Source organism: Ranitomeya variabilis, chromosome 1 (assembly GCF_051348905.1).
Source record: "Ranitomeya variabilis isolate aRanVar5 chromosome 1, aRanVar5.hap1, whole genome shotgun sequence".
NCBI lineage: Eukaryota > Metazoa > Chordata > Amphibia > Anura > Dendrobatidae > Ranitomeya > Ranitomeya variabilis.
Window position 1 is genome coordinate 1,093,155,826 of NC_135232.1, and position 26,433 is coordinate 1,093,182,258.

The window sequence follows — 26,433 nt, forward strand, 5'->3', positions numbered from 1 at the left end:
GTATGACCTATGGACTGACAGGTTCACTTTAAGCACTGTACGACCTATGGATTGACAGGTTCACTTTAAGCACTGTACGACCTATGGACTGACAGGTTCACTTTAAGCACTGTATGACCTATGGACTGACAGGTTCTCTTTAAGCACTGTATGACCTATGGACTGACAGTTTCTCTTTAAGCACTGGATGATCTATGGACTGACAGGTTCACTTTAAGCACTGTATATCCTATTGACCAATGGGTTGTCTTTAAGAACTGCATAGGCACCAATAAACTATGTCCAGGACCATTTGGCAAGTCAAGATAGACCACAATGACAAATAGCAGAAAACCAAATGTGGAGGTGTTGTGCAGTTGCGTGATTTTCCTCACTGATATCAATAGAAATTAAAAATATTTTCCAGGCTTGAAACATGAGCACATGCAATATGGAAATTCATGTGGACACGTGACCTTCCGCTAGCATCGGCAATACGGAGGAAACATGATAGTATGCACACCGCACATAGAGTGACAGCAGACATTTGTCCCAAGCAGGACAACCTTTAGTAAGTAAAGCTTGACTTCTTCCATGACCCCTTTAGGCTTTAATGGAGAGGGCCATGCACCAATCTATGTGTTTGGCCTCATCCTGTGTTTGCCTTTCCCCCAGATTTCCTTGACTTGCCAAATGGGATAATGTCTGGAGGAAAATCCCTTTGAATTGAGGAGGAGTTTATTTGTTTGCATGTTATACAGTAGTCTACAAGGGTTCCTAAATAAGAAATCCATCATAGGTCTCAAAATGCCCAGGGTGGAGTTGACTGACTGATGCTATCCTTAGGTCAGGTTATCAATTTCCAACCATGAATGAGTACTCTGCAGTACCTAGAATAATCATTACTAAACCCTACTAATTTCAATATTGAAGGTATATCCTTAGGGTAGGCTATCAGCATTACAAAGTTGAAAATTCCTCCAAATGGAGTTTCAGTTTATTTGTTAAATTATTTTAATATTTAATACATTCTTTGCTTTGTGTCCACTTTGTAAAGTTGGACAATGCCTTTTTCGAAATAACATTAGAACACGCTATACAACATGCCTATAAGGGCCACAAAAGTTGTCCAAACTTCTTATGACTGGTTCTTGACCTAAAATCCTCAGACATGTCAAGAAGTTGTTAGAACATACATTCTATAAGACTTATATAATAACTGGAGCCATGGATCAATAATCATCAGATAAAGCATTCAGATAATCAGTATCTGCATATAAAAGAAATCCAGAAAACAAACTGTCTGCCCAACTGGGATCTGAGAACAGACCATTTTGATCTGTATAGAATATTTCCAGCCAGACTTCATCTTCTGGCTTTAGGTAGAGAAGCGTTGAACCTGAGGCAACATCATGATTTCCTGTGTTGGCATCAAATGTCTTGATTTTGTATTCTCCGTTGTGTACCAGGCTGATGGCCAAGTGCTTGTCTGCGAGAGTGATGTCATAGGAGAAATAATAAATCCCGGGAATAGCGCAAATAAACTTCCCAGTGGATGGGTTGTAGTGTTCTCCTTCATTAAAGAGAATTTTGTTAAATAGGATTGGAAGTCTTTCCTGAGGGTAACTGGTGGTGATCCCAACTGAGAAAGCAGATCTGAGAATTATATCCCCACACCGGCACTCTCCTGGTTCTCCTGGATCTCCTCTTGTCCCTTTGTCACCTCTAGGTCCAAATGGTCCATCAGGACCAATCTCTCCTTTGTCTCCAGATGGTCCAATTGGTCCCTTTTTGCCAGTTTCTCCCTGATCTCCTCTTCCACCAATGGGTCCAAGTGGACCTGTTTTTCCTCGCAAACCTTTAAATAAAATGTTGATACTGTTAACTAGACATATACTGAAAATATATAGAATAAAAAACATTTCTCTAGTGCATAAGGCTATGTTTGGTGTAGAAATTTCTGTACCATTTCGGCATCTCTTGGCAAGAAAAATACAGTGGCAAAAACAAGCATTTTTTATTTGTGATTTCGGTGCAGATTTTTCCTCACTCGTTAGCATGGGTGAAATCTGCAGCAAAAACGCTGAAAGAATCGATATGAAATCTGCAAGTCACAAATAAGCAACGTGTGCATAACACTTCAAGATTCTCATTCACTTTGCTGTCATCAGGAAACCCTTCAGGTTTTGTGACAAATGTGCACTGAAAAAATGCAGCAAAAATGAAACATGTGCACACAGCACACAGTCTAAGGCCCTCTTCACACATCCGTTTTTTGGGTCCGTAGGCGGTCTGTTTTTTAAAGACAGAAAATACGGACACAAGCACATCCATTGTATTAAATGGTTGTGCACATGTCAGGTTTTTCATATGGACTGTGTGTCCATGTGAAAAACCTGCATACATGTCCTTTTTTGTGCAGCATGGACAAAATGCGTGCCACACATGTGCACACAGATGGCATCCATGTGACAGGTACCTGCACCTGAGAAAAAGCAGTACAGTTCACGCTGATCCCAGGCGCCGAGTGCTAAAGGCAGATCTCATCATTATCGTCTGGTCTCCCTCAGATCAGCGCTACCTGATGACAATGATGGGAGTTGCATTCAGCACCTGCTCTGTACATCATTTGTAAAGTGAAGAAATACATTAAGAAATAGCGTGGGCTTCCGCGTAATTAACCCTCACTGGTTAGTTTACAGGGAAATCCAGAAAAGAAATGACTTAGTGTTCCCCTATAAATTAAAACCAGCAAGGGCTAAACAGACAGCTGTGGGTTTATATTAATAGCCTGGGAAGGGGTTGGAGATATTACCCCCCTCCCATGCTACCAGCATCAGCCCACAGCCGCCCCAGAAATAGCGCATTCATAAGATGTCCCAAATCTGGTGCTTACCCTCGCTTTTCCTACTTGCCCTGTGGCGGTGGCAAGTGGGGTATTAGGGTTCGGGTTGATGTCAGCTTTGTATTGTCTGCTGACATCAAGCCCAGGAGTTAGTAATGGAGAGACGTCTACGAGACGCCCACATTACTAACCCCATAGTAAGTTTAGAAATAAACACACAGCAAGAATACAATTCTTTATATGAAATAAATACTTCCCAATCCTCTTTTTCCCATTTATTACTAAAAAATGAAAATAATAAAAAACTTATAGCTCACTTGCCCAAGAGAAGATAATCCATTTCTGCTACATATGGAAAATTCTCACGGTGCTAGCGGTGACATCATGAAGGTTACCCCAGTTCATGGGCCGATCACAGTGAACTGAACATGGGAACCTCAACTTCAGTGACCGGCGGTAACCTCTATGAAGTGAACCCCCATCACTCATGGATTATTTTGTCATCGGACAGGTAAGAAATCTAGTTCTTTATTATTTTCATTTTTTCAGTAATGAATGGGAAAAAGAGGGTCAGGGAATATTTATTTAAAATAAAGGATTGCATTCTTGTAGACACTTCTTCATTACTAACCCCTGGGCTTGATGTCAGCTGACAATAAAAACCTGACATCAACCCCAACCCTTTTACCCCACTTGCGTCCACCACAGAGCAAGTGGGAAAAGCGAGGCCAAGCGCCAGTTTTGGCACATCTTATGGATGCGCCATTTCTGGGGTGGCTGAGGGCTGATGTTGGTATCCTGGGAGGGGGACAATATCCCTGGCCCCTTACCAGGCTATTAATATCAACCCACAGCTGTCTTTTTAGCCTTTGCTGGCTTGAATCTGTAGGAGGACCCTACGTCATTTGTTTTCTGGGGTCCCCCCTGTAAACTAACCTATAAAGGCTAAGCAAATACCTTTGAGCTGTTATTAATAGCCTGCGAAGCTTTTGGGATATTGTGCCCTTTCCCAAATTAGTAACATCAGCCTCCAGCTGTGGGCTTTCCCTCTGTTGGCTATAAAAATTACACGGGAACCCGCGCATATTTTCATTATTGTATTCTTAATTTTACAGACGACGTATACAGAGGGTGCTCAATACAACTCTCATCGTTGTCGCCAGGTCACGTTGATCTCAAGGAGACCAGGCAACAACGATGAGAGATGCCTTCAGCACCCGGTGCCTGGGAATAGCTAACTATACTGCTTTTCCCAGGCGCCGGTATGTGTCACATGGAAACACGGACACCACACGGATGTGACACATAGACAGCAAATGGATACACGGATGTAACACAAATGTCACATACGTACATACAGATGGCACATGAACATTTGCTCATAAGCGGGCTATACCAAGGAAGGGCCCTAATCAATATTGCATTTTTGCCTTTTTTAATCCAGTTGATGGTGTTTTTTCCTGTTTTTAATTTGTGCCTCATTCTTCTATTTTCTATGTGTTTCCATTTTTTTAATTTTGGATTTCCAGATGTTTTTGGCTGATTCATCAATTGCGACTTTTTTGACAGTAGCAAAATGTTTTTACAGATGTACTCTAGTCTCCCCCTGGAGTGACTTTATGTACATCTGGATTCCTTTCCCCTCAAATTTGGTGACATGTAAAGAGCAACATGTGACTTTTTACTATAAAAAAGGTGCAAAAGAGGTAGAAGGAAAAAAATAAAGAGCATTTTTAATTTTGCTTAAACAATATGAATCACATGCGCCATTTTGAAGAACTGGACAAACAAGAAAAGTGATTAAACACCCGCTCCTATAAATTAAGAATTGAGCTCAAAATGTCAAAATTGGTCATATAAGTGGAAACACGTTGGGGATATTCAGGGGCGAAGGATCGGGCACATTGGATTTCTACACTGGTGGAGTACCAATGGTTTTCCATTATACCAATTGGATCTAGTAGTTTCATAATCTGCTTTATATAACATAATATCAGGGTGAGTTACATACAATACGGTACATTTCATCACATTGGGGAGATATGGCCTTGATCTCATCAAGATAAACTATGAAGCTATGAGCCTCCATGATGGAAACCATACAGAAGCCCCTTATATTCGTCAGAGCCATACTTTCTTGATCAGTACAAGGTTTATGAAATGTAGGAAAACAAAAATAAAACCTAGGACAAAGCAAAACATACTCTAACATCTACTGTACTTCTAAGAACATCTCGAACTTCATAGAAACCGACTCATGATGATTTTGCTTCTATGTAAAGTACAGATTTTACGGGAGACATATTGATAGTGATATCAATAATACTACAGGGTCACATACAGGAATAATAATAGTTAATGATGGGCAGATGGATGCAGTTGGGTTTATTACCTGCTGTGCCCTTCTCTCCCTTTTCACCCTTTCTTCCATCTCTCCCATCTCTTCCGGGAAGGCCAATGCGTCCATGTGGCCCAACTAATCCATTTGCTCCAGGGTTTCCTGGGGGTCCGGGCAATCCTGGGATGCTACAGACGTACCGTATATTCTGGTTTTCTCCCTTAAGTCTATTACTTGCTGGCTGTCCACTGACACATAGTGCAAAGCTTGTAGCGTATAGCAAAATAATCATCATCGACCCTGCAAGGAAAGAAAATAACATTCAGAATGGAAATATTCCTAAATAATACCACAGCAATGATATAAGATGATCACACACAGGCGATTTCATGCATTGTTATACTATTTGCTATCTTATTTATCGCTGGGATCATACAGAGTCTTCAAGATTCATGTTCCCAAGTTATTTTTGTTTTGCACAATGAACACCGTAAACAAGAAACCCAACAAACAATGGTGGAATTGCACTGCTTTCGACATTTCACCACACTTGGATTTTTTTTCCATTTTTCTGTACATATGAGAACATGAATGGTGTCTTTCTAAGCTTCAACTTGTACTGCAAAAAAAGCAAGCCCTCATCCACCAATGTCGACAAAAGGGGTGAAAAAAACAAAAGGACAAAAATAAAGATTCATCCTGTTGAAGAGAGGCTGTGGGGTTTTGATAAGAATGATACCTAGCGAAAATTATTGTGAAAATAATGATTGTTACTGACAAGAGCATAACTTTAAGGGTACCGTCACACAGTGCCATTTTCATCGCTACGACGGCACGATTCGTGACGTTCTAGCGATATCGTTACGATATCGTTGTGTCTGACACGCTACTGCGATCAGACATCACGCTGAGAATCGTACGTCGTAGCAGATCGTTTGGAACTTTCTTTCGTCGCTTGATCACCCGCTGACATCGCTGGATCGTTGTGTATGACACCGATCCAGCGATGTGTTCGCTTGTAACCAGGGTAAACATCGGGTAACTAAGCGCAGGGCCACGCTTAGTAACCCGATGTTTACCCTGGTTACCAGCGTAAACGTAAAAAAAACAAACAGTACATACTTACATTCCGGTGTCTGTCCTCCGGCGTCTCAGCTTCTCTGCACTGTGAGCGCCTGCCGGCCGGAAAGCGAGCACAGCGGTGACGCGGTGACGTCACCACTCTGCTTTCCGGCCGCTGTGCTTACACAGTGCAGAGAAGCAGAACGCCGGGGGACAGACACCGGAATGTGAGTATGTACTGTTTGTTTTTTTTACGTTTACGCTGGTAACCAGGGTAAACATCGGGTTACTAAGCGCGGCCCTGCGCTTAGTAACCCAATGTTTACCCTGGTTACCCGGGGACTTCGGCATCGCTCCAGCGCCGTGATTGCAAAGTGTGACCGCAGTCTACGACGCTGGAGCGATAATCATACGACGCTGCGACGTCACGAATCGTGCCGTCGTAGCGATGAAAATTGCACTGTGTGACGGTACCCTTAGGGAAGTAGAGGTTGCAGTCACAGTTGGACCCTTAGGGTCTGATAAAGCATTAAATGGTTTAACAAACATTACATGCTGGAAACAAATATATGAAACTTTGTAGTATGTCTTATTAGTGAAATATACTCTTTTCTACACTTACGAGCCTTTTCTTCTTCTCCCTTCCCCTGAAAACTGTTTATTCACTATAAAATCTCCTAAAATCTGTGGTCTGCCAGCTCACTGAGGGATCAGATTACAGCTGCCTACTGAAGTCTTAGGAGAGAGCGACACAAGACAGATGGTGCCTTCCACGAAGTGTTAATTTCACCATAGTGTAACTTGGATCCACAGCTAAACTGCTCAGCAATGCTGCATAATTATTATCCCTGTACTGTGACATCACTGTGTGTATTATCTCTGTACTGTGACATCACTGTGTTTATTATCCCTGTACTGTGACATCACTGTGTTTATTATCTCTGTACTGTGACATCACTGTGTTTATTATCTCTGTACTGTGACATCACTGTTTATTATCTCTGTACTGTGACATCACTGTGTTTATTATCTCTGTACTGTGACATCACTGTGTTTATTATCCCTGTACCGTGACATCACTGTGTTTATTATCCCTGTACTGTGACATCACTGTGCTTATTATCCCTGTACTGTGACATCACTGTGTTTATTATCCCTCTACTGTGACAGCACTGTGTTTATTATCCCTCTACTGTGACATCACTGTGTTTATTATCCCTGTACTGTGACATCACTGTGTTTATTATCCCTGTACTGTGACATCACTGTGTTTATTATCCCTCTACTGTGACATCACTGTGTTTATTATCCCTGTACTGTGACATCACTGTGTTTATTATCCCTGTACTGTGACATCACTGTGTTTATTATCCCTGTACTGTGACATCACTGTGTTTATTATCCCTGTACCGTGACATCACTGTGTTTATTATCCCTGTACTGTGACATCACTGTGCTTATTATCCCTGTACTGTGACATCACTGTGTTTATTATCTCTGTACTGTGACAGCACTGTGTTTATTATCCCTCTACTGTGACATCACTGTGTTTATTATCCCTGTACTGTGACATCACTGTGTTTATTATCCCTGTACTGTGACATCACTGTGTTTATTATCTCTGTACTGTGACAGCTCTGTGTTTATTATCCCTGTACTGTGACATCACTGTGTTTATTATCTCTGTACCGTGACATCACTGTGTTTATTATCTCTGTACTGTGACATCACTGTGTTTATTATCCCTGTACTGTGACATCACTGTGCATATTATCCCTGTACTGTGACATCACTGGGTTATTATTCGTGTTCTGTGACATAACTGAGATTATTATCCCTGTACTGTAACATCACTGTGTTTATTATTTCTGTATTATGACATCACTTTAATTATCTCTGTTTTGTGGCATCACTGAGTTTATTATCCCTGTACCGTGACATCACTGTGTTTATTATCCCTGTACTGTGACATCACTGTGCTTATTATCCCTGTACTGTGACATCACTGTTTATAATCCCTGTACTGTGACATCACTGTGTTTATTATCTCTGTACTGTGACAGCACTGTGTTTATTATCCCTCTACTGTGACATCACTGTGTTTATTATCCCTGTACTGTGACATCACTGTGTTTATTATCCCTCTACTGTGACATCACTGTGTTTATTATCCCTGTACTGTGACATCACTGTGTTTATTATCCCTGTACTGTGACATCACTGTGTTTATTATCTCTGTACTGTGACAGCTCTGTGTTTATTATCCCTGTACTGTGACATCACTGTGTTTATTATCTCTGTACCGTGACATCACTGTGTTTATTATCTCTGTACTGTGACATCACTGTGCTTATTATGCCTGTACTGTGACATCACTGTGTTTATTATCCCTGTACTGTGACATCACTGTGCATATTATCCCTGTACTGTGACATCACTGGGTTATTATTCGTGTTCTGTGACATAACTGAGATTATTATCCCTGTACTGTGACATCACTGTGCTTATTATGCCTGTACTGTGACATCACTGTGTTTATTATCCCTGTACTGTGACATCACTGTGCATATTATCCCTGTACTGTGACATCACTGGGTTATTATTCGTGTTCTGTGACATAACTGAGATTATTATCCCTGTACTGTAACATCACTGTGTTTATTATTTCTGTATTATGACATCACTTTAATTATCTCTGTTCTGTGGCATCACTGAGTTTATAATCTCTGTACTGTGACATCACTGGATTTAGTATTCATGTTCTGTGACATCACTGTTTATTATGCCTGTTCTGTGACATCACTGTGTTTATTATCCCTTGTACGGTGACATCACTATGTTTATTATCCCTGTAATGTCATAATATTTTTCTTTGTGACATCACTGTATGCAATAACTCTTTACCATGACTTCACAGTGTTAAAGGGTGTCTGTCACCAGATTTTACAATACAGACCACATACATTGGTAAATAGATATTTTAGAGCTGATGTGGCTGGTGCACTTACACTGAAAATCTATATTAGAATGACATTCCCTCTCTATGTGATTGACAGCTCCTCATTGTCCCTCCTCCCTCCAACCTCATCAGGTCTCAGAGAATTACTTAATATTGTATGTAGTTTGTATTGTGAAATCCAGTGGTAGATCTGTGTTGACTAGGCCTTTTCTGTGACATAGCTGTTTGTTGTTCTTAGGCAGTACCATCACTGTGTGCATTTTCAAGGGTTACAGTATATAAAATGCCGAGGATCTATGAAATTTATTGTCATGTAGATACTGAAATTCTGCCCAGAACAATAAGTTGAGCAACTTATTAATGTTTTCAACAGACTTCAGTCTCTTTGTGAGGTCCAGACTTCATCATGTTCTTGCTGATGAAACCCTAGGAGAATAATCTTGAGGAGTCCTACACCAGACCTTTACATGCTATACCACAGAGATGTTAAAATCTGTTCCTCTCCTTCTTGCCCATTTAGAACCTAATATTAGACTTATGGCTAGATGCTAGACCATCACAATAAATGAGTTTTGCTATGACTATTCTATTTCCCACACAATGAGATTATGTAATGTCTCCATGAGATCCTTGGGTGTATTCCAGCAATATAATTCACCATCTGTGTAACGAGTAATCTGAGATAGTAGAGCATGTGAATGTTGTACGTAATGAGGACCAGTGAGGCAATGCTACGAATCTCTACATTCTTTGAACCTACATTAGAATATCCTTCAAGGCGAATATCACTTCCACTCTAAGTCTGGTTCACCACAGGGTAGCCAACCAACCAACAACATTGCCCCACAGTATCCTAGTCCCAAGCCTGAATTTGGACTTTTGAAATACAAATGACTCCAAATCGGAACCAAAGCAATCAACAGAACAAATAAACAGAATTTTGGAAAAATTAGGAACTCTTCTTTATAGAGTTGCCAAGGTGAGACGCTGTCAGTATTCCGGGTTTTCCAAGTTAACTTGTGAATGATTTTGCCCTTTGTTAAGATGGAGTTTGCTGTTTTTGTCTGCCCTACTTCCTGTTCATTTGTTTAAAACCCGGGTCAGGTGTCAGCCTCTCTGCTGGAGTATTCTGCTTGGTTTCTCCATCAGCTCAGCTGCCTGTCTGCTGTACTTCTACCCATGGCTCTGGACATTCTCTGCCTATGTAAGTTACGCTCTCAGTCTGTTGGCTTGGGAACTTAACCCTTGGTTCTCTCCTCTGTACTGTCATGGTTCTCAATGGCAAGAGAACATAGTAAAGCATACAAAAAGGACTAGCTCTTGGAAGATGGGAACTCGAGCTGTGAGCTAAACCTACCGCACAACTAACAGTGGCCGGGTAGCGTGCCTACGTATTATCCCTAGACGCCCAGCGCCAGCCGGAGGACTGACTGACCCTAGCAGAGGAAAATACAGACCTGGCTTACCTCTAGAGAAATTTTCCCCAAAAGGCAGACAGTAGCCCCCACATATATTGTCGGTGATTTCAGAGGAAATTGACATACAAAGTATGAAGATAGGTTTAGCAAATTGAGGTCCGCTTACTGGATAGTAGGAAGACAGAAAAGGGAACTTCACAGTCAGCTGAAAACCCTTTCAAAACACCATCCTGAAATTACTTTAAGACTCTAATATCAACTCATGACACCAGAGTGGCAATTTCAGCTCACAAGAGCTTCCAGCCTCAGAAATAATCAATCGCAGAGAACTGGAACAAAAATGCAAAACAAACTTAGGACTACAAGTCCAACTTAGCTGATAGTAGTCTAGGAGCAGGAACATGCAACAGAAAGGCTTCTGGTAACATTGTTGGCCGGCATAGAAATGACTGAGGAGCAAGGTTAAATAGAAAACTCCCACATCCTGATGGAAACAGGTGAACAGAGGAGATGAAGCACGCAAGTGCAGTACCACCAGAAACCACCGGGGGAGCCCAGAAACCAAATTCACAACAGATGAATGTCCGTATAATAGGGGATATTAAGCACGGCCAAGGAAGGCGACCACTAAAGAAGGTTAAACTATTGACCTATAGAACTGGGCCCCGACTGAACTAACAGATTATAGGGGCATTCTACTTCACTGTATAGAGAACAGTTACCCAAAAATGGGGTGTAAACTACAATGTTTGTCAGTGTCTTAGAATTTTGTGTACCGAAAGATAAGAAGGTACTGTAAGATATAATGGTGGTATGGACATTGTTCTGTTGTCATTCTCCATTTACATGGAACTATGCTAGTAAAGTCAATTTATGACCATTTAAAAGAGACAAGACAAGTAGAGCGCATGCGCAATAACTATATTTAAACTGTACGGATTGGTAACCTGGAGTGTGTGAAGAACTCCCCTATGTTAAACTCAAGGCACTTAAGAGGTTATGGTAATAATTAGAAGTACACACAAATGCCTAACAAGTGAAATAAATCATTAACTATGGCAGGGAGCGTATGAGCGCTTACTGGCAGGTACCGCATATCAGTGGTGACCAGCGAGCAGTAGCGCAAGCGTCCCTGGTTACAATAATCAGGTGCTTCCCGGATGTGAATCAGGACCTGTAAGCATGTGATTGGGTTACCTGCAGGTGCAGGACCTGTGGACATGTGACCGGGTTACCTGCTAAACCGTAAACGCAAGCACAGCCTCATGGAGATCAGGTAAATAACCTGATGCAGCTAATAAGACAGGAAGACGCAGAGGCGTCTGACGGTAGTTACAGCCTGCCGACCAGGACCTGTGAGTGTTAGCGCATGCGCCGTTCATCATAACAATCGGTTGCTAACAGGTAGCTAACCAGGACCTTGGTCACATGACCAGGGAGCCTGTAAGTGTAGTATCGCGGCGATCAGGTAATATAACCAAAAAATAACACAATAAAGAAAGTAAAAACACACGGAGGGGGAATGACAATGGCCCTAAAATCTGTGTTTATTCCTTGTGCTAGCTACAATTTAATAAAGTGTAATGGATGATTATTCTGTTACACAGGAAGTGATGACAGACGCCAGAAAGAGGTACCTCCTACCCCTTTTACTATATAATGGCATTCAGAATCTAGTGTGAGAGAGACCACTTTGCTCCTCACACTGAAGAATTTGTTATTACTGGAGGGTATCTCTGCCACTGCAGAATACCCCCTTTAACCTGGGCAACTTCCCCTGATGAAACCCCTGAACAGGGGAGGAAACGCGTTGGGAAGAGTTAGGGAAACACATTTCCAGGGTGGCTACATTCGCCAAGGGTGTCACTGCAACAGGCTCATATTTGGGTACTGCCCTTGTGAGGGCGGGAGCTTTCCACACAGGGCACGACAGGGAAAACAGGTCCTGTCCCCTTTCTCCCCCCTCTTAGTTATTCTATTCTCCCCATAACTACAAGCTTCACGGATCCTGAGGCCACAGGAACCTTCAGAAAATCGGGAAGCGACAAATGGGTGAGATCGTGCCATTTTTCTAAATGCACTGGTAATCATGAGCACTGTTCTCAATTTATTGATTTTAAAGTTGGTTTCTTTTAGGTACATATATTAAAGGTTAAGTTTTAAGAATTTTTCTGTCTATGCTGTAGTATACACACCTGGGATTAACCTGAGGACTTGTTTCTGGACTTCCCTGTGTTTACTTCATTCCCGGATTTGACTCTTTCTGCACCAGCTGTGTTTGGATCTGCACGTCACCCGTCTCACTCACCTTGCCAAGGACTTTGGCCTAAGAACTCTTCTGTTTTGCTGTATATGGTGAAGGGACTTGTTTCATTGCGAGTTATCAGTATATTGTTTGTGTGTTTTTGCTGTGTTACAAATACACTATTTGCACTAAAGAAACCCGTCTCTGTCTGTTCATTGCCCCATGCTACCAGAATCTTAGAGTTCCTACAATAGTATTACAGACGCACAACTCAAACTACAATGGAGATGTTCCCAAATTGTTGGTCATGGTCATGATTTTATGTACAAACTCCTGTGTTTCCTTGTCCCAGATTTATTACCCAAAAACAAAAACCTGTTGTCTTTGTTACGGTAGTCCAATGATTCAGAATTTTTGTAATCATAAAACGAAAGGCAGTGACGTTTCTGATCTTCTAGAGGACTCTAATGATTGTACAAATAAAATATTCTTTGTCAAAAAGTATTTCGAGCAATTCAGCATATTGCAGTGCAAACCGTAAGCGCAGTAATTTATCATAATAATGAATATTTTCCAAGTATAAAACCATCGCAAAATGCTTGAAATAATTATACTAGTGACCTCATTGCTAATCACTTGTTTTTGAGATATGAGTTGGGCATGTACAGAACATTTCTACCATTCATTTTCAGCCCTTGTGGGCTCCTCAGAGCAAAATAGAAACATCTGGACACATAATAAAGTGGGTTTGTCCTACCATAAAATATCATATTCATCCGAGCCGCTAGCCATGACCAATACAGAGCTTTTACTTTAGTTTGCTCTCCCCTTGTACTATGGCTGTCTGTCTGATGAAGGGCTGAGGTTTAAGGCTGAAACGTTATTGTGGTTGGATTGCACTCAAAAATAAATCATACTTCTTTGTTCACTTGGCGTTCCGGATGCCTTTGTCTTTGCATTATCTATAGAGTGGTGGTATCCTATCTGAGCATTCAATAACATGAAGTCGTATATATCCTGACTGAATGTACCTACATTCTCGTAGTATGGCGCCGCATGGACTATAAAGCGTATGGTAGTGTGAATATCCAATAATTGAGTATGTATCAGTTCTCTCCATAATGATCCTCTCCGTGGTCTTTTTAGGGTGTAAAAAGATCACAAGTCCAAAGGTCTATGTTGTGGCCCTCACCCCTCTACAAAATAAGTATTGAAGACTGTGTAGCTGAAGCGATGGAAGGGGGAACCACCAAGGTGCAGGTAGACTACCGTACACAAAATGAGGTGCAAACAACAAAGGGTAAATTTATTGTTAGGCAAGGAATGAAGTGGATGAGGAAGGTGCAAACAGGGGTATGCAATGGCAAAAGATAATTTACAAGAGTTGTAGAATCAATATACGTCACACAAGCAAATGCAAACAATAAACAAAGAATGATGCTACTCTACGTATAACCTCCCTGGCCTTTACTAAGCAGGCCACACGGCTGCCGTGTTCTGTCTGTTGAAGCCTACACTAGGCCCTGACATGTCCACAAAACAGGACCAAACTCACGGTGATGTTGGGGACTCAGATCCAGTCCCGGGGCCCCAACAGTCCTTTTGCAGCTATAAGCACAAAGTTCTCTCTGCAGCAGCTTCAGCTACACACTGTTCAGGCTCCACCCCTCCCCTCAGTACAGTCCAGTTCATTCACACAGTCTATTGCAGGGGGGAACAGAACATTCCATCACACCAAACAAGGGGGTGCAGTCTCTTAAAGTGGCAGTGTGTTCCTTACTGTCCATAGCAGCATCACCCCCTACATAGCTATGAGACTTTTTTTAGAACATGACAAGGATATTATATACCACCACATCAATGCAACGTTCCTGGATAGAACATTACTCCTAATTATTTCATGTAGATATTGCCAATGATTGAACCCTGAATCTCAGTGACGGTAAAGGAACAGTACAAACCAATGCTTATGCTCCACTTATCTCTCCAGCCAGCCCAGATGCTGTGACAACGTCTCCCAGTAACGACTCCTTTCTGCAGAATTTGCTTAAAAAAATATTGTTTCTCACTTCCAACCAACAGTAGTGATGCTCCCTTAAAATGTTCTCAAAACAGTAATGGCAAGCTCTTTGCAACAATGATGACCCCTTAGTGCTCCCCCTAAGTACACACAGAAAATAGGTAAATAAATAATATTTCATAGCCTTTTTCCTATAATGAGGTGAGTGTGCATTCCTCTCCTGGCCTAAGTAATAGGTGACTGGCATTCTCCAGGCAGGCAGCTTATGAGACTGGATGGGACCTATTAAAGCTGCCAACAGCAGGAATCACAAATTAACGCTGGAGCAGGGAAGTGACTGTTACAGAGCAGCTAATATGCAAATTGAGATTCTGGTTTGGCTTTTATCCCAAGTCATGTGACAAGGCTAGTTAAGGGGTCGACATTGACTGTTAGGATTGCTACTTCCAATAGGTGGCACTAGAGTTCTAGTCCTCTTCCTCTCTGAAGAGACAATTTGCATATTTCTCAGAGGAGCATTGAGGCTTTAAGTCTCCTCATCTTGACATGCTTAACATGTCACTCTATGCAAGGAGAAACGATACTTCTTGGTTTCTGAGTTTTCAAAACACATGGCCAGTTGAGAAACAGAAAGCGTACAACCTGCTCTACTTCCTGGCTAATACCTTATTTCTGTACTCTCTATATAATGTACAAAGCGAGATCTATTCTTATTGCCGGATATAGAGCCAACTGGTGGCACATTGGGTCATTGTAATTAATGATGAGCGAACGTGGTCAGATAAGGTGTTGTCCGAGCATGCTCGTGTGCTAACCAAGTGTCGTCAGCGTGCTCTAAAATGATGTAAAATTTTGGTCAGCAAAAGTAGTAAAATGTATTATATTCCATAATGGTATCTATGCAGCTGTATCAGCAGTGGAAATAATATCCTGATGTGGAATTAGTCCTGGAGAAGTAGAAATGCACAGAAGCCAATTATCTCTCTGAATGACTCCACTTTGTTCCCAAGAATAAGAAATAAAATAGAACATTCTGTGAATTGGGGAGGACCTGGTGTTCTGAGAAACACGGCTTCTGTGTGTATCACTATTATCATAAATTATAATCATCCCTTGGGTCATTGCATGTTAGTATCTCCACCTTCATCCATGTATCAGGAGATTGATTTGCAGCCCTTTAAAATTAACTATAAATCTTCACTAGCTGACAGCTAATTCTGCAGCCAGGATTTTGTTATGAAACAGAAAATCAAACCATGGAGAATCGTTTCAGAACTTTTTCCACCTGAATGTTACCCATAATCTGTACAAATTCACAGAGTAACAAACTGAAATAATTTTGAGGGGGAGGGGAATAACAAAACTATAATAATGTGGTTGTATAAATGTGAACATCCTCTTATAACTGAGGATAGGGTTGTGGTCAGAATTAGCCAATCACATTTCAACTCATGTTAAAGCGCCACTCCAATTGTTTTTTGTATTTCAGAGCTGGAGTGGTGCCACTCCAAATCCGTATCGACATCTTGTGATCCCAACCGAAAGTCAGAGGTAATGGTCACAAGCTCTCACTGTAAGTCTATGAGAGCCTTGGTCTGGCCTCGTTCTGGTTCTCATAGACTTACTTTGAGTTGTGATGTCCGGATCACCAAGAAAGCAGTAGAGCTACCAGCAGGTCACAAACTTCTGGAGACCGACCGGAGCGGCACCAATATAAGTTGAAGATGGTGGCTGGAAAATATAATACCAAGCTCAGGGAACTTTGATTAGTTGCACCACTCCAGTGCTGCAATAAAAAACGGCTGGAGTAGTGCATTAAGTAGCATTCAGTACACAGCTGCCATCATTCTGATTCACCCCATATAACTTTTATTTGTTAAGTAGGATTTTCCTGACATTGCCTTAGTTGCATTTTAAGCTAAAGCCATGGTCCATAAACAGCTTACAACACAGCAAAAGGATCTCACTGTTGAAAGTTATAGTAAAGAAAAGGGTATAAAACAATTTCCTATAGATTGTAAGCTTGCGAGCAGGGCCCTCACTCCTCTTGGTATCTATTTTGAACTGTGTTTTTGTTACGTTGTAATGTCTATTGTCTGTACAAGTCCCCTCTATAATTTGTAAAGCACTGCGGAATATGTTGGTGCTATATAAATAAAATGATTACTATTATTATTTCCAAGGCATTAGATATACCATGGAACACTGTGAAAAAGTCAACAAGAAGTGGCCTGAAATTTGGCGCAATAGTGATATTACCTAGAATTGGAGCTCCATCAAAAATTGATGAAAAGGCAAGAACAAAATTGGTATGGGATGGCTTACAGCAACGTAAAAGAGGTTGTCTGTCTTTGGAGACTTGTGAATCCTTACATCGTGTGTACTGCTTGCTGTGAGGATTCTCCAGTTCCAGTGTCAAGAATGTGAGGTCATGTGATCGCAAATATACAATATGCATACTTCCTGCCACATATCGACTAGTCGTGTCCAGCCTCACTCAATACGCTTGCACTGATCGAGTCTGTTCACATCTAGTTGGCATGTGACCGCATATATGCAAATCACACGCCGGCACCAGAGAAACCTTACAGCATGCATATAGAATGACTGCAGACTTGTACCTGTGGGCCGGACAACAACTTTCAAGGAACTTGAGGAATTTCTGGCAAGTACTGATTGTGTACTGCACGTGACAACAATCTCTCATATTCTAAATATGTCTGGCCTGTGAACTAAGGTGGTAAGATCGAAGCCTTCTCTTGTAAAGAAAAACAACAAAGCTAGGGCATGTTTTGCCAAAACCTACATCAATGCTGCCAAAAGCATTTGGGAAGACATACTATGGTCTGATCAGACCAAGGCTGAACTTTTTGGCCATAATTCCAAAAGTATGTTTGTCACTAAGCCAACACAGCGCATCATCAAAAGAACACTACACCCACATTGAATCATGGTGGAGGCAGCATTATGCTCTGTGTTTTGACAGTTGTAATTTAGACTTTAATCAAAGTGGAAGGAATTATGAACAGTTTGAAATATCAGTCAATTTTGCACCCAAACCTTCAGACCTCAGCAGCAGAGATGAAGAGGAATTTCACATTTCAGCATAACAACGACCCTAAGCATACCTCAAATCAACAAATAATTACTTTGCCAGAAGTTTGACATTTTGGAATGGCCCAGCCAGAGCCCAGACCTGAACCCAATTGGAAATCTGTGGGTGACTTGAAGCAGGCGTTGTACACGGGAGATGATCTCACAATTTGACGGATTTGGAGCTACTGCAGAGAAGATTGGGCAAAGATTGCCAATTCTAGATGTTCCATCCTTACCTAAAATGACTGAATGCTGTCATAATTTCAAAGGGTACTTCAACAAAGTATTAGTTTAAGAGTGTGCATATTCATGCAACCACATTATTTTAGTTCTTTACTTGTTATTTCCATCCAAAAAGGATTTAAGTTTATTTTTTAATTGAAGTGTACAGATTATTGGTGACATTAATGGTAGAAAAAGTTCTGAAAAGATTCTCCTTAATGTCGTTTTAACAGGGCATGTAGACTTTTTTATATCCACAGTACCTGCTTGGTTTGGCCGAGCATGCATGTGTTTTCAATGGGGAGAGAAGAGTCAGCCACTGACCTATACCTCTGCTGATGTCATATCTCCCCTGAGAAGAAAAGATTCAGATGTTAAAATTCAATATGCTAAATCCTGTTCCCCTTGGCATCATCTGTCGAGGTGTGGACCCCCATAAAAATAAGCTATTTGGCCATTACTACCAAAATCAGTGACTTAGACTGATTTTCCTTTAATGTGTGAGTGTGCCATTTCTCCTTCTGAGCAGTGTATATTTAATGGCTTGTGAATGCCTTTTTCTATTGGCCAAAAGTAAAGCCAGGTGGGCCTTGACTATGTTCTCTGCCACTAGTCTACCTAAAAAAGTAGAATTTTTTAATAAACAAATTTTCATCGAGGAAACCAAAGAATAGTCCCCTAGGAGGACAGTTCCATACAGAGGTGAACTAAGGTTTTTCTACTGCATGGAACCCCTCTGATCGACTAGGATCCAGTGTTTAACTTCCCAACAGTGCCACTGCTGGAGGAATAAAGTATTACAGTGTCCGATGAAATCAGTCTAATGCATGGCCATGATAGGTCCTCCAAAGACTCAATTCATAGCTGTTCTTTTTGAGGGACCCCCTATATTCACTTGACATTCCTTAATAGAGTATTAAAAAAAACAAATGTTTTTTTCTGAATCAGTCAACCCATTTTGCAGCAGCAATGGAGATCTGAGGATGAGAACATGCTTAGTCTATCTGCTCATGGAACTCTTTGACTGCCAATGTGAATACAAAAGACTCTAAAATCTGTAAAGCACAAATCAAAATAAAATTAAAAGACTTAAACCCGGTGAGAGCCGTGTCAACAGCCAATGTTCTGGAAAACTATATCCACAGGATGAAGAACACACTCCTCAACAGGAAATATCTATGTTACTTTGGATTTGTGTATTTGCCAAAATCTATCTTTTTGAACAGTTTACAAAAATAATATTATACTTATAAAGATGAGATAATTAAAAACAATTCAGTGAAATATATATATATATATATATATATATATATATATATAGATAGATAGATAGATAGATAGTTTATTCTCCAAGACATTTAAAATTGTACCTTTATTAAAAGGCATAATATTCTTAGTAACAAAAAATATAAAACAAATATGTTGGGTAATATGTTCAAATAAATATTGTTTTTGTAATCCTACACAGTATACCAATAGTTAAACACTAACTAAACTTTTTACTTAATTCTCCACCAGTCATTTCAGTTATGATTTTTTGCATTATTCTGTACTTCATCATCTTTTTTCTTCCGTCTTCCCAAAACATCATGCTGCATTACTATTTCAGGGCTAAGTTTATGCTCCTTTAGCCGCTGCTTTGAACTGCTGCTCAACAAGATCTGTATAGTAAGTTCAAAAAGTCTGTTTATGGAATATTCCCTGTTTGAGCTTTTCTCTCCTCAACTGAGTCGCCCATCTGAGCAGTGGGGTACTCGGTACCGGGTCCATTACTTAAAGGGATGTGTCACGGTGGCGGTGGCCCGGTCCATGGCCCTGGGCACCCATGTTAAAGGGAATGTCTTTAAAGGTTTTTTTGCGGGAAATAAAGAAAGTTTGTGATTCCACCTTTGGTATTTGGTCAGGGATGACCAACGCTGCTTAAAGGGGTTATCTGGGGTGATGTTATGGCAGCCAGATGGTATAACTTCCCACAGGTGAAGTAGGTCCCCAGGGCTCCCGGTGAATAGATGGAGGATGGTGAGTGGTGCAGTAAAGAACGAAGGACACAGTTGTGCAGTCTTTTTACCTGGTTTACTGATGGTAGCAGCTAGCCACAGTCCAGGGCACCAGATCACAGGTACAGGCAGGGTCTGGCCAGCTTGGAAGCAAGTTCAGAGTCCAGCTTTACCAGGTGGAGTTAAAAGCCTTCCTTCTAGCGCTGTGTTGTTAAAGTCGCTTACTGCCTAAGGCTTTGTAGCAAGGTCCTCTCAGTTATCTTTGTCCTTTGTGTAAGTGGGACACAAACCCGTATGACAGGTGACTCGAGCCTTTTTACAGGGTCTCTATCACGACCCGGGCTCTATGTGTCACTGTGTCTCCTGGGTGTTAGGGAGGACAGGTGATGTATAATCCAGCTGTCCTGCCAGTTTTTGCTATGTGTCTTAGAGTCCCACAAAAGTCTCGGTCATCCGGCTACCAGTGTCTGCGCTCAATCAGGGATGTAGCCCAGTCCCAGCTATTCTCCCCTGTTGTCACAATCCTGTGCGTTAGCTAAGGGCGGTTCTTCCTTCTGTATCTTGCTATTTAGGAGATACAGCACCTCAGGCTGTACAGCCCCTCACCCGTCCTTTTGCCTCCGACTGCTCCAGTCTGCTGTCTGGCACCAACTATCTAAATCTTCCCAACTGCCTAGCAACTAACTCCTCCTCCCGACCAGAAAAAGCAGCTCCCCTGAAGTCATGTGTAAAGCTCCCCCTTCTGGCCTGGAGTCAGAGCGGTGTTGTATGTGCTGATTACCTGTCAAAAAGGAATCCTCCATCGCTGCCAAGCGTGACATCACTCTCCCCATGAGGAAAGCAATGCCACTGTGATAACCAGGACCCTGAGGCGTCACACAACCATACCTAAAATGGGAAATTAACATACATAGAGTGTTTCAGTAGAATAGAGGTTTTTCAGAGTAGCAGTCAAAAGCAGCCTTTGAAGGAGCATAAACTGGCCATTGAAACAGCACTGTCTAATGGTGTTAAGGAGAGAAGGCAAAGTAAGGTAATGCATATTAATTCATTGCTTTGCAATGTGTAGAGGATAATTAAATAAAAAAATGTTTTGTTACTCTTTAAAGGGGTTGGCCTTTCCATCCTCCTTCTCCAATTGAAAAATATTTTGCAACAAGAACACTTTCAAATGGAGGAGGCTGATGGACAGATCTGTTCACATGCTCCTATTTCAGCAGACTTTGTGATGACAGCAGAGCTCTTTTAAGAAAGCTAAACTCACAAAGTGCAGAAGGAGAACCTGTAATACTTACATACATAGTAAGTGCCACAAAATCAAGTGCCCAATACCTTTAAGACAGCTGTTTGTGTTCCAAAACTGCATTTCCTACAGTAACCTAAGTCAATAACATGAAATTATAGTCAGACTATGAAGTCTATCGAAAGCTTTCACCTGGAAACCCACAAACGTGGCATCACAATATACTGTATACATAGTTAGGTCCAGAAATATGTGGACAGTGACTGAATCTTGATGATTTCAGCTCTGCATGCTATTATTTTGGATTTAAAATGAAACAACTAAGAGTAATTGAAGTGTAGACTTTCAGGTTTAACTAAAGGGATTGAACACAAATATCCTGTGAAATGTTTAGGAATTGCTACCATTTTTCTACAAAGCCTCCTCATTTTAGGGCCTCAAAAGTAACAGGACAAATGCAGTCTATGAGAAATAAAACGTTCATTTTTAAAACTTTGTAGAGAATCTTTTGCAGGCAATGACTGCCAGAAGTCTGGAAGCCATGGAAGTCACCAAAAGCTGGGTTTCCTCCTTTGTGATGGTTTGCCAGGCCTTTATTGCAGCTGACTTCACTTGCTGCTTGTCTGTGGGTCTTTCTACCTTAAGTTTTGACTTATTCAAGTGAAATGCTACTCCATGGGGTTGAGATATGGTGAGTGACTTAGCCATTGCAGAATATTCCACTCCTTTGCCTTAAAAAAACTCTTGGGTTTCTTTACAGTATGCTTTGGGTCATTGTTCATCTGTACTATGAAGCTCCGGTCAATCAACCTTGCAGCATTTGGTTGAATCTGAGCAGAAAGTCTCACTCTGTATAGTTCAAAATTCACTGCTTCTTTCTTCAGTCACATCATCCATAAAAAGGATTGTTAAGAAAAGGCCATTCAAAAATTTGAGGGAGATTCACAAGGAGTGGACTGCTGCTGGAGTCATTGCTTCAAGAGCCACCACACACAGACGTATCCAGGACATGGGCTACAAGTGTCGCATTCCTTGTGTCAAGCCACTCATGACCAATAGACAACGCCAGAAGCGTCTTACCTGGGCCAAGGAGAAAAAGAACTGGACTGTTGCTCAGTGTCCTAAGGTGTTGTAAATTTTGCATTTCATTTGGAAATCAAGGTCCCAGAGTCTGGAGGAAGAGTGGAAAGGCCACAATCCAAGCTGCTTGAGGTCTAGTGTGAGGTCTCCACAATCAGTGATGGTTTGGGGAGCCATGTCATCTGCTGGTGTAGGTCCACTGTGGTTTATCAAGACCAAAGTCAGCACAGCTGTCTAGCAGGAAATTTTAGAGCACTTCGTGCTTCCCTCTGCCAACAAGCTTTTTGGAGATGGATATTTCATTCTCCAGCAGGACTTGGCACCTGTCCACACTGCAAAAAGTACCAATACCTGGTTTACAAACAACAGTATCACTGTGCTTGATTGGCAGCAAACTCACCTGACCTTAACCCCATAGAGAATCAATGGAGTATTGTCAAGAGGAAGATGAGAGACACCAGACAGTGCAGAAGAGCTGAAGGCTGCCATCAAAGCAACCTGGGCTTCCATAACACCTCAGCAGCGCCACAGGCTGATCGCCTCCACGCCACGCCGCATTGATGCAGTAATTGATGCAAAAGGAGCCCCATCCAACATACATTTCAGTAAGCCAACATTTCCGATGTTAAAATCATTTTTTAAGCTGGTGTTATAAAGTATTCTAATTTACTGAGATAATGACTTTTCATTGGCTGTAAACCATAATCATCAACTTTAACATAAATAAACACGTGAAATAGATCACTCTGTTTGTAATGACTCTATATAATATGAGTTATACTTTTTGTATTGAAGAACTGAAATAAATGAACTTTTTGATGATATTCTAATTTTGTGAGAAGCACCTGTACTCATCTGAGTAGAAAATAATCCATTGATGCCCATGTTGCCTGTAAATGAAAAAAATAGTAAAACACCATATTCCTCACCTCTCCATCGAGAAGATAATCAATTTTTCCCTCAATGAGTCTAGCCCTGCTACATCTAGATGCCATGCTGAACGTTGGCATGCGCGTCATAGCGCATCATCAGTGTCTGGCAGGGATGTGAATAATCCTCTTCCCTCAATCGCATACAAAATTTCTCTCGCGCATCACCCTACTCTGGAACCCTCTACCACAAGATATCAGACTCTCACCTACCATCGAAACCTTCAAAAAGAACCTGAAGACCCACCTCTTCCGACAAGCCTACAACCTGCAGTAACCACTGATCGACCAAACCGCTTCATGACCAGCTCTATCCTCGCCTACTGTATCCTCACCCATCCCTTGTAGATTGTGAGCCCTCGCGGGCAGGGTCCTCTCTCCTCCTGTACCAGTCGTGACTTGTATTGTTCAAGATTATTGTACTTGTTTTTATTATGTAAAGCGCCATGGAATAAATGGTGCTATAATAAATAATAATAATAAGGTGAGTGGAGTACATAGCTGATGAACTCCATTCACTTCACTGACGTCACCGCTAGCGGCGTGAGAACTTGCACCATGACTAGTAGCGGGAACGCGGCACTGGACCTGGAAAGGGGGAGTAAACCTAAGTTTGTTTTCTTGAGGTAAACTACACACCCTTTCATTTTGAACTTACGAACACCACTTCTATCTGCATCTCTAGGAGCATTTAATGATTTGCTATCTCTGTGTATGCTTGTCACTCTGTGTGACTGCAGACTTAGGAATCCCCCCCCCAGCGCACGCACAGAGTGACTGCGGACTTATTGGTTTGGACCAGACAACCCCTTTTACACTGGATTTTCTGCTTCTTATCATTAGATATTTGCTGCAGAATTTTAATCTTTTTCAAATATAGTCTTTATTTGCTGTTATGTAAGAACAGGAAGATAAGTGCACGTGTCCCCTAGTTGATTTACCATTCACTCGAGATGACGGCATGAGGATAATGTAGCCTAAATATTTATTTTTTTAATTTTTTTTTATATTGTATGCAGGCATGTTTTTATTCCTATGTAAGGCAGTAAGCAAAAAGCAAAGAAGCTAGGAGACAAAGGCGGACCTGAAGGTCCTTCTACCACCACAGGAGCAGGAGCTTTTTTCTTGACCATTGGCTGCCTAAATTTGTCAATGATCAAGTGACAAAATCACAAACACTTACAGTATTATTGTATTTGGTGTCATTTTAAGGCTCAGAATATTATAATATTTTTGGCAAAACATTGAACAGTTTAAAAAAAACAGCATATATTGAAACTAAAACATATGCATCGGAAACACGGATACATTATTATCTTTCTTCCGCCTCTTTCTCGTCGGATCCTTTATGTCTATGAACAGTTGTCATTGCCAAGAGTTTATAACTTGCCTATGTGTGACTGATAGACTGTCCTTTGTATAAGGCAGCTGCAGTCCAACCAAGGAGATTCATTTAGGTCCAAATGTTTAAAAAAAAGATAACGTCCGCGCCAAGTCATAACTTACGAAACCGAGACCAAAGAATGTTAGGGGAAAAAAGTAGTATGGGTCTTCTCTTCACAATAATTTCTTAATCAGAAACTGTTTACATTGTTTTACGTATGGAAGTAGTGGTATGGTTGTGAAGGCACTTGTCCCCCAATAAAAATTATACTTTTTACTGTATGTGAAGATCAATTATTAATCCAGAATAAAAGCAATATGGAAATCAGGCTGGAAGAGCAGTGGGTTGTGTCAATATATTGATGTCGCCGTGGCAGGCCTTGGCGTCGCATGGCAGTGACATCGTACGTCATCATAGCAAGGACGTCGATGGCTGCAGAAGAGGATGCCACTCTTCGTGGGATCAGAGGAAGGTGAGTAAATGCTTTTTTATGGAGAGGCAGAACGGAGACATATATCCCAGAAAGGGGCCCAGGATGGACCTCAGAAAGAAGCAGAGAATGGGGGATATATATACCAGGAAGGGGCCCAGGGTGGTGGACATATATACCAGGAAGGGGGGGCAGGATTTGGGACATAACCAGTTTACCAGGAAGGGGCCCAGGATGAAGGACATATATACCAGGAAGGGCCCAGGATGGAGGACATATATTCCAGGATGGGCTCAGGATGGAGGACATATATACCAGGATGGGCTCAGGATGAAGGACATATATACCAGGAAGGGCTCAGGATGAAGGACATATATACCAGGAAGGGCTCAGGATGAAGGACATATATACCAGGAAGGGCTCAGGATGAAGGACATATATACCAGGAAGGGCTCAGGATGAAGGACATATATCCCAGAAAGGGGCCCAGGATGGACCTCAGAAAGAAGCAGAGAATGGGGGATATATATACCAGGAAGAGGCCCAGGGTGGGGGACAAATATACCAGAAAGGGGGGCAGAATTTGGGACATAACCAGTTTACCAGGAAGGGGCCCAGGATGAAGGACATATATACCAGGAAGGGCCCAGGATGGAGGACATATATTCCAGGATGGGCTCAGGATGAAGGACATATATCCCAGAAAGGGGCCCAGGATGGACCTCAGAAAGAAGCAGAGAATGGGGGATATATATACCAGGAAGAGGCCCAGGGTGGGGAACAAATATACCAGAAAGGGGGGCAGGATTTGGGACATAACCAGTTTACCAGGAAGGGGCCCAGGATGAAGGACATATATACCAGGATGGGCTCAGGATGGAGGACATATATACCAGGAAGGGCCCAGGATGGAGGACATATATACCAGGATGGGCTCAGGATGAAGGACATATATACCAGGAAGGGCTCAGGATGAAGGACATATATACCAGGAAGGGGCCCAGGATGTGGGACATATATCCCAGTCTTGGAGATAAATATACCAGGATGGGGCCCAGGATGAAGGACATATATACCAGGAAAGGGCCCAGGACGTGGGACATATATCCCAGTCTTGGGGATATATTCCAGGATGGGGCCCAGGATGAAGGACATATACCAGGAAAGGGCCCATGAAATATAGGGA

General features: G+C 41.7%; 1 protein-coding gene across 1 annotated transcript in view; it reads right to left on the reverse strand.

Annotated features, from left to right (window-relative positions):
• Window positions 1–1,073: 1,073 nt before the first annotated feature.
• The window catches only part of C1QTNF7 (C1q and TNF related 7), a 91,971-nt gene continuing 66,611 nt past the window's right edge, over window positions 1,074–26,433 (reverse strand). The window contains exons 2-3 of the mRNA XM_077278994.1: window positions 5,217–5,462; window positions 1,074–1,837 (exon numbers count right to left, since the gene is read on the reverse strand). Coding sequence (XP_077135109.1) covers window positions 1,212–1,837; window positions 5,217–5,457 — 867 coding nt within the window. The 5' untranslated portion in view covers window positions 5,458–5,462 and the 3' untranslated portion in view covers window positions 1,074–1,211. The remainder of the gene's footprint in view (window positions 1,838–5,216; window positions 5,463–26,433) is intronic.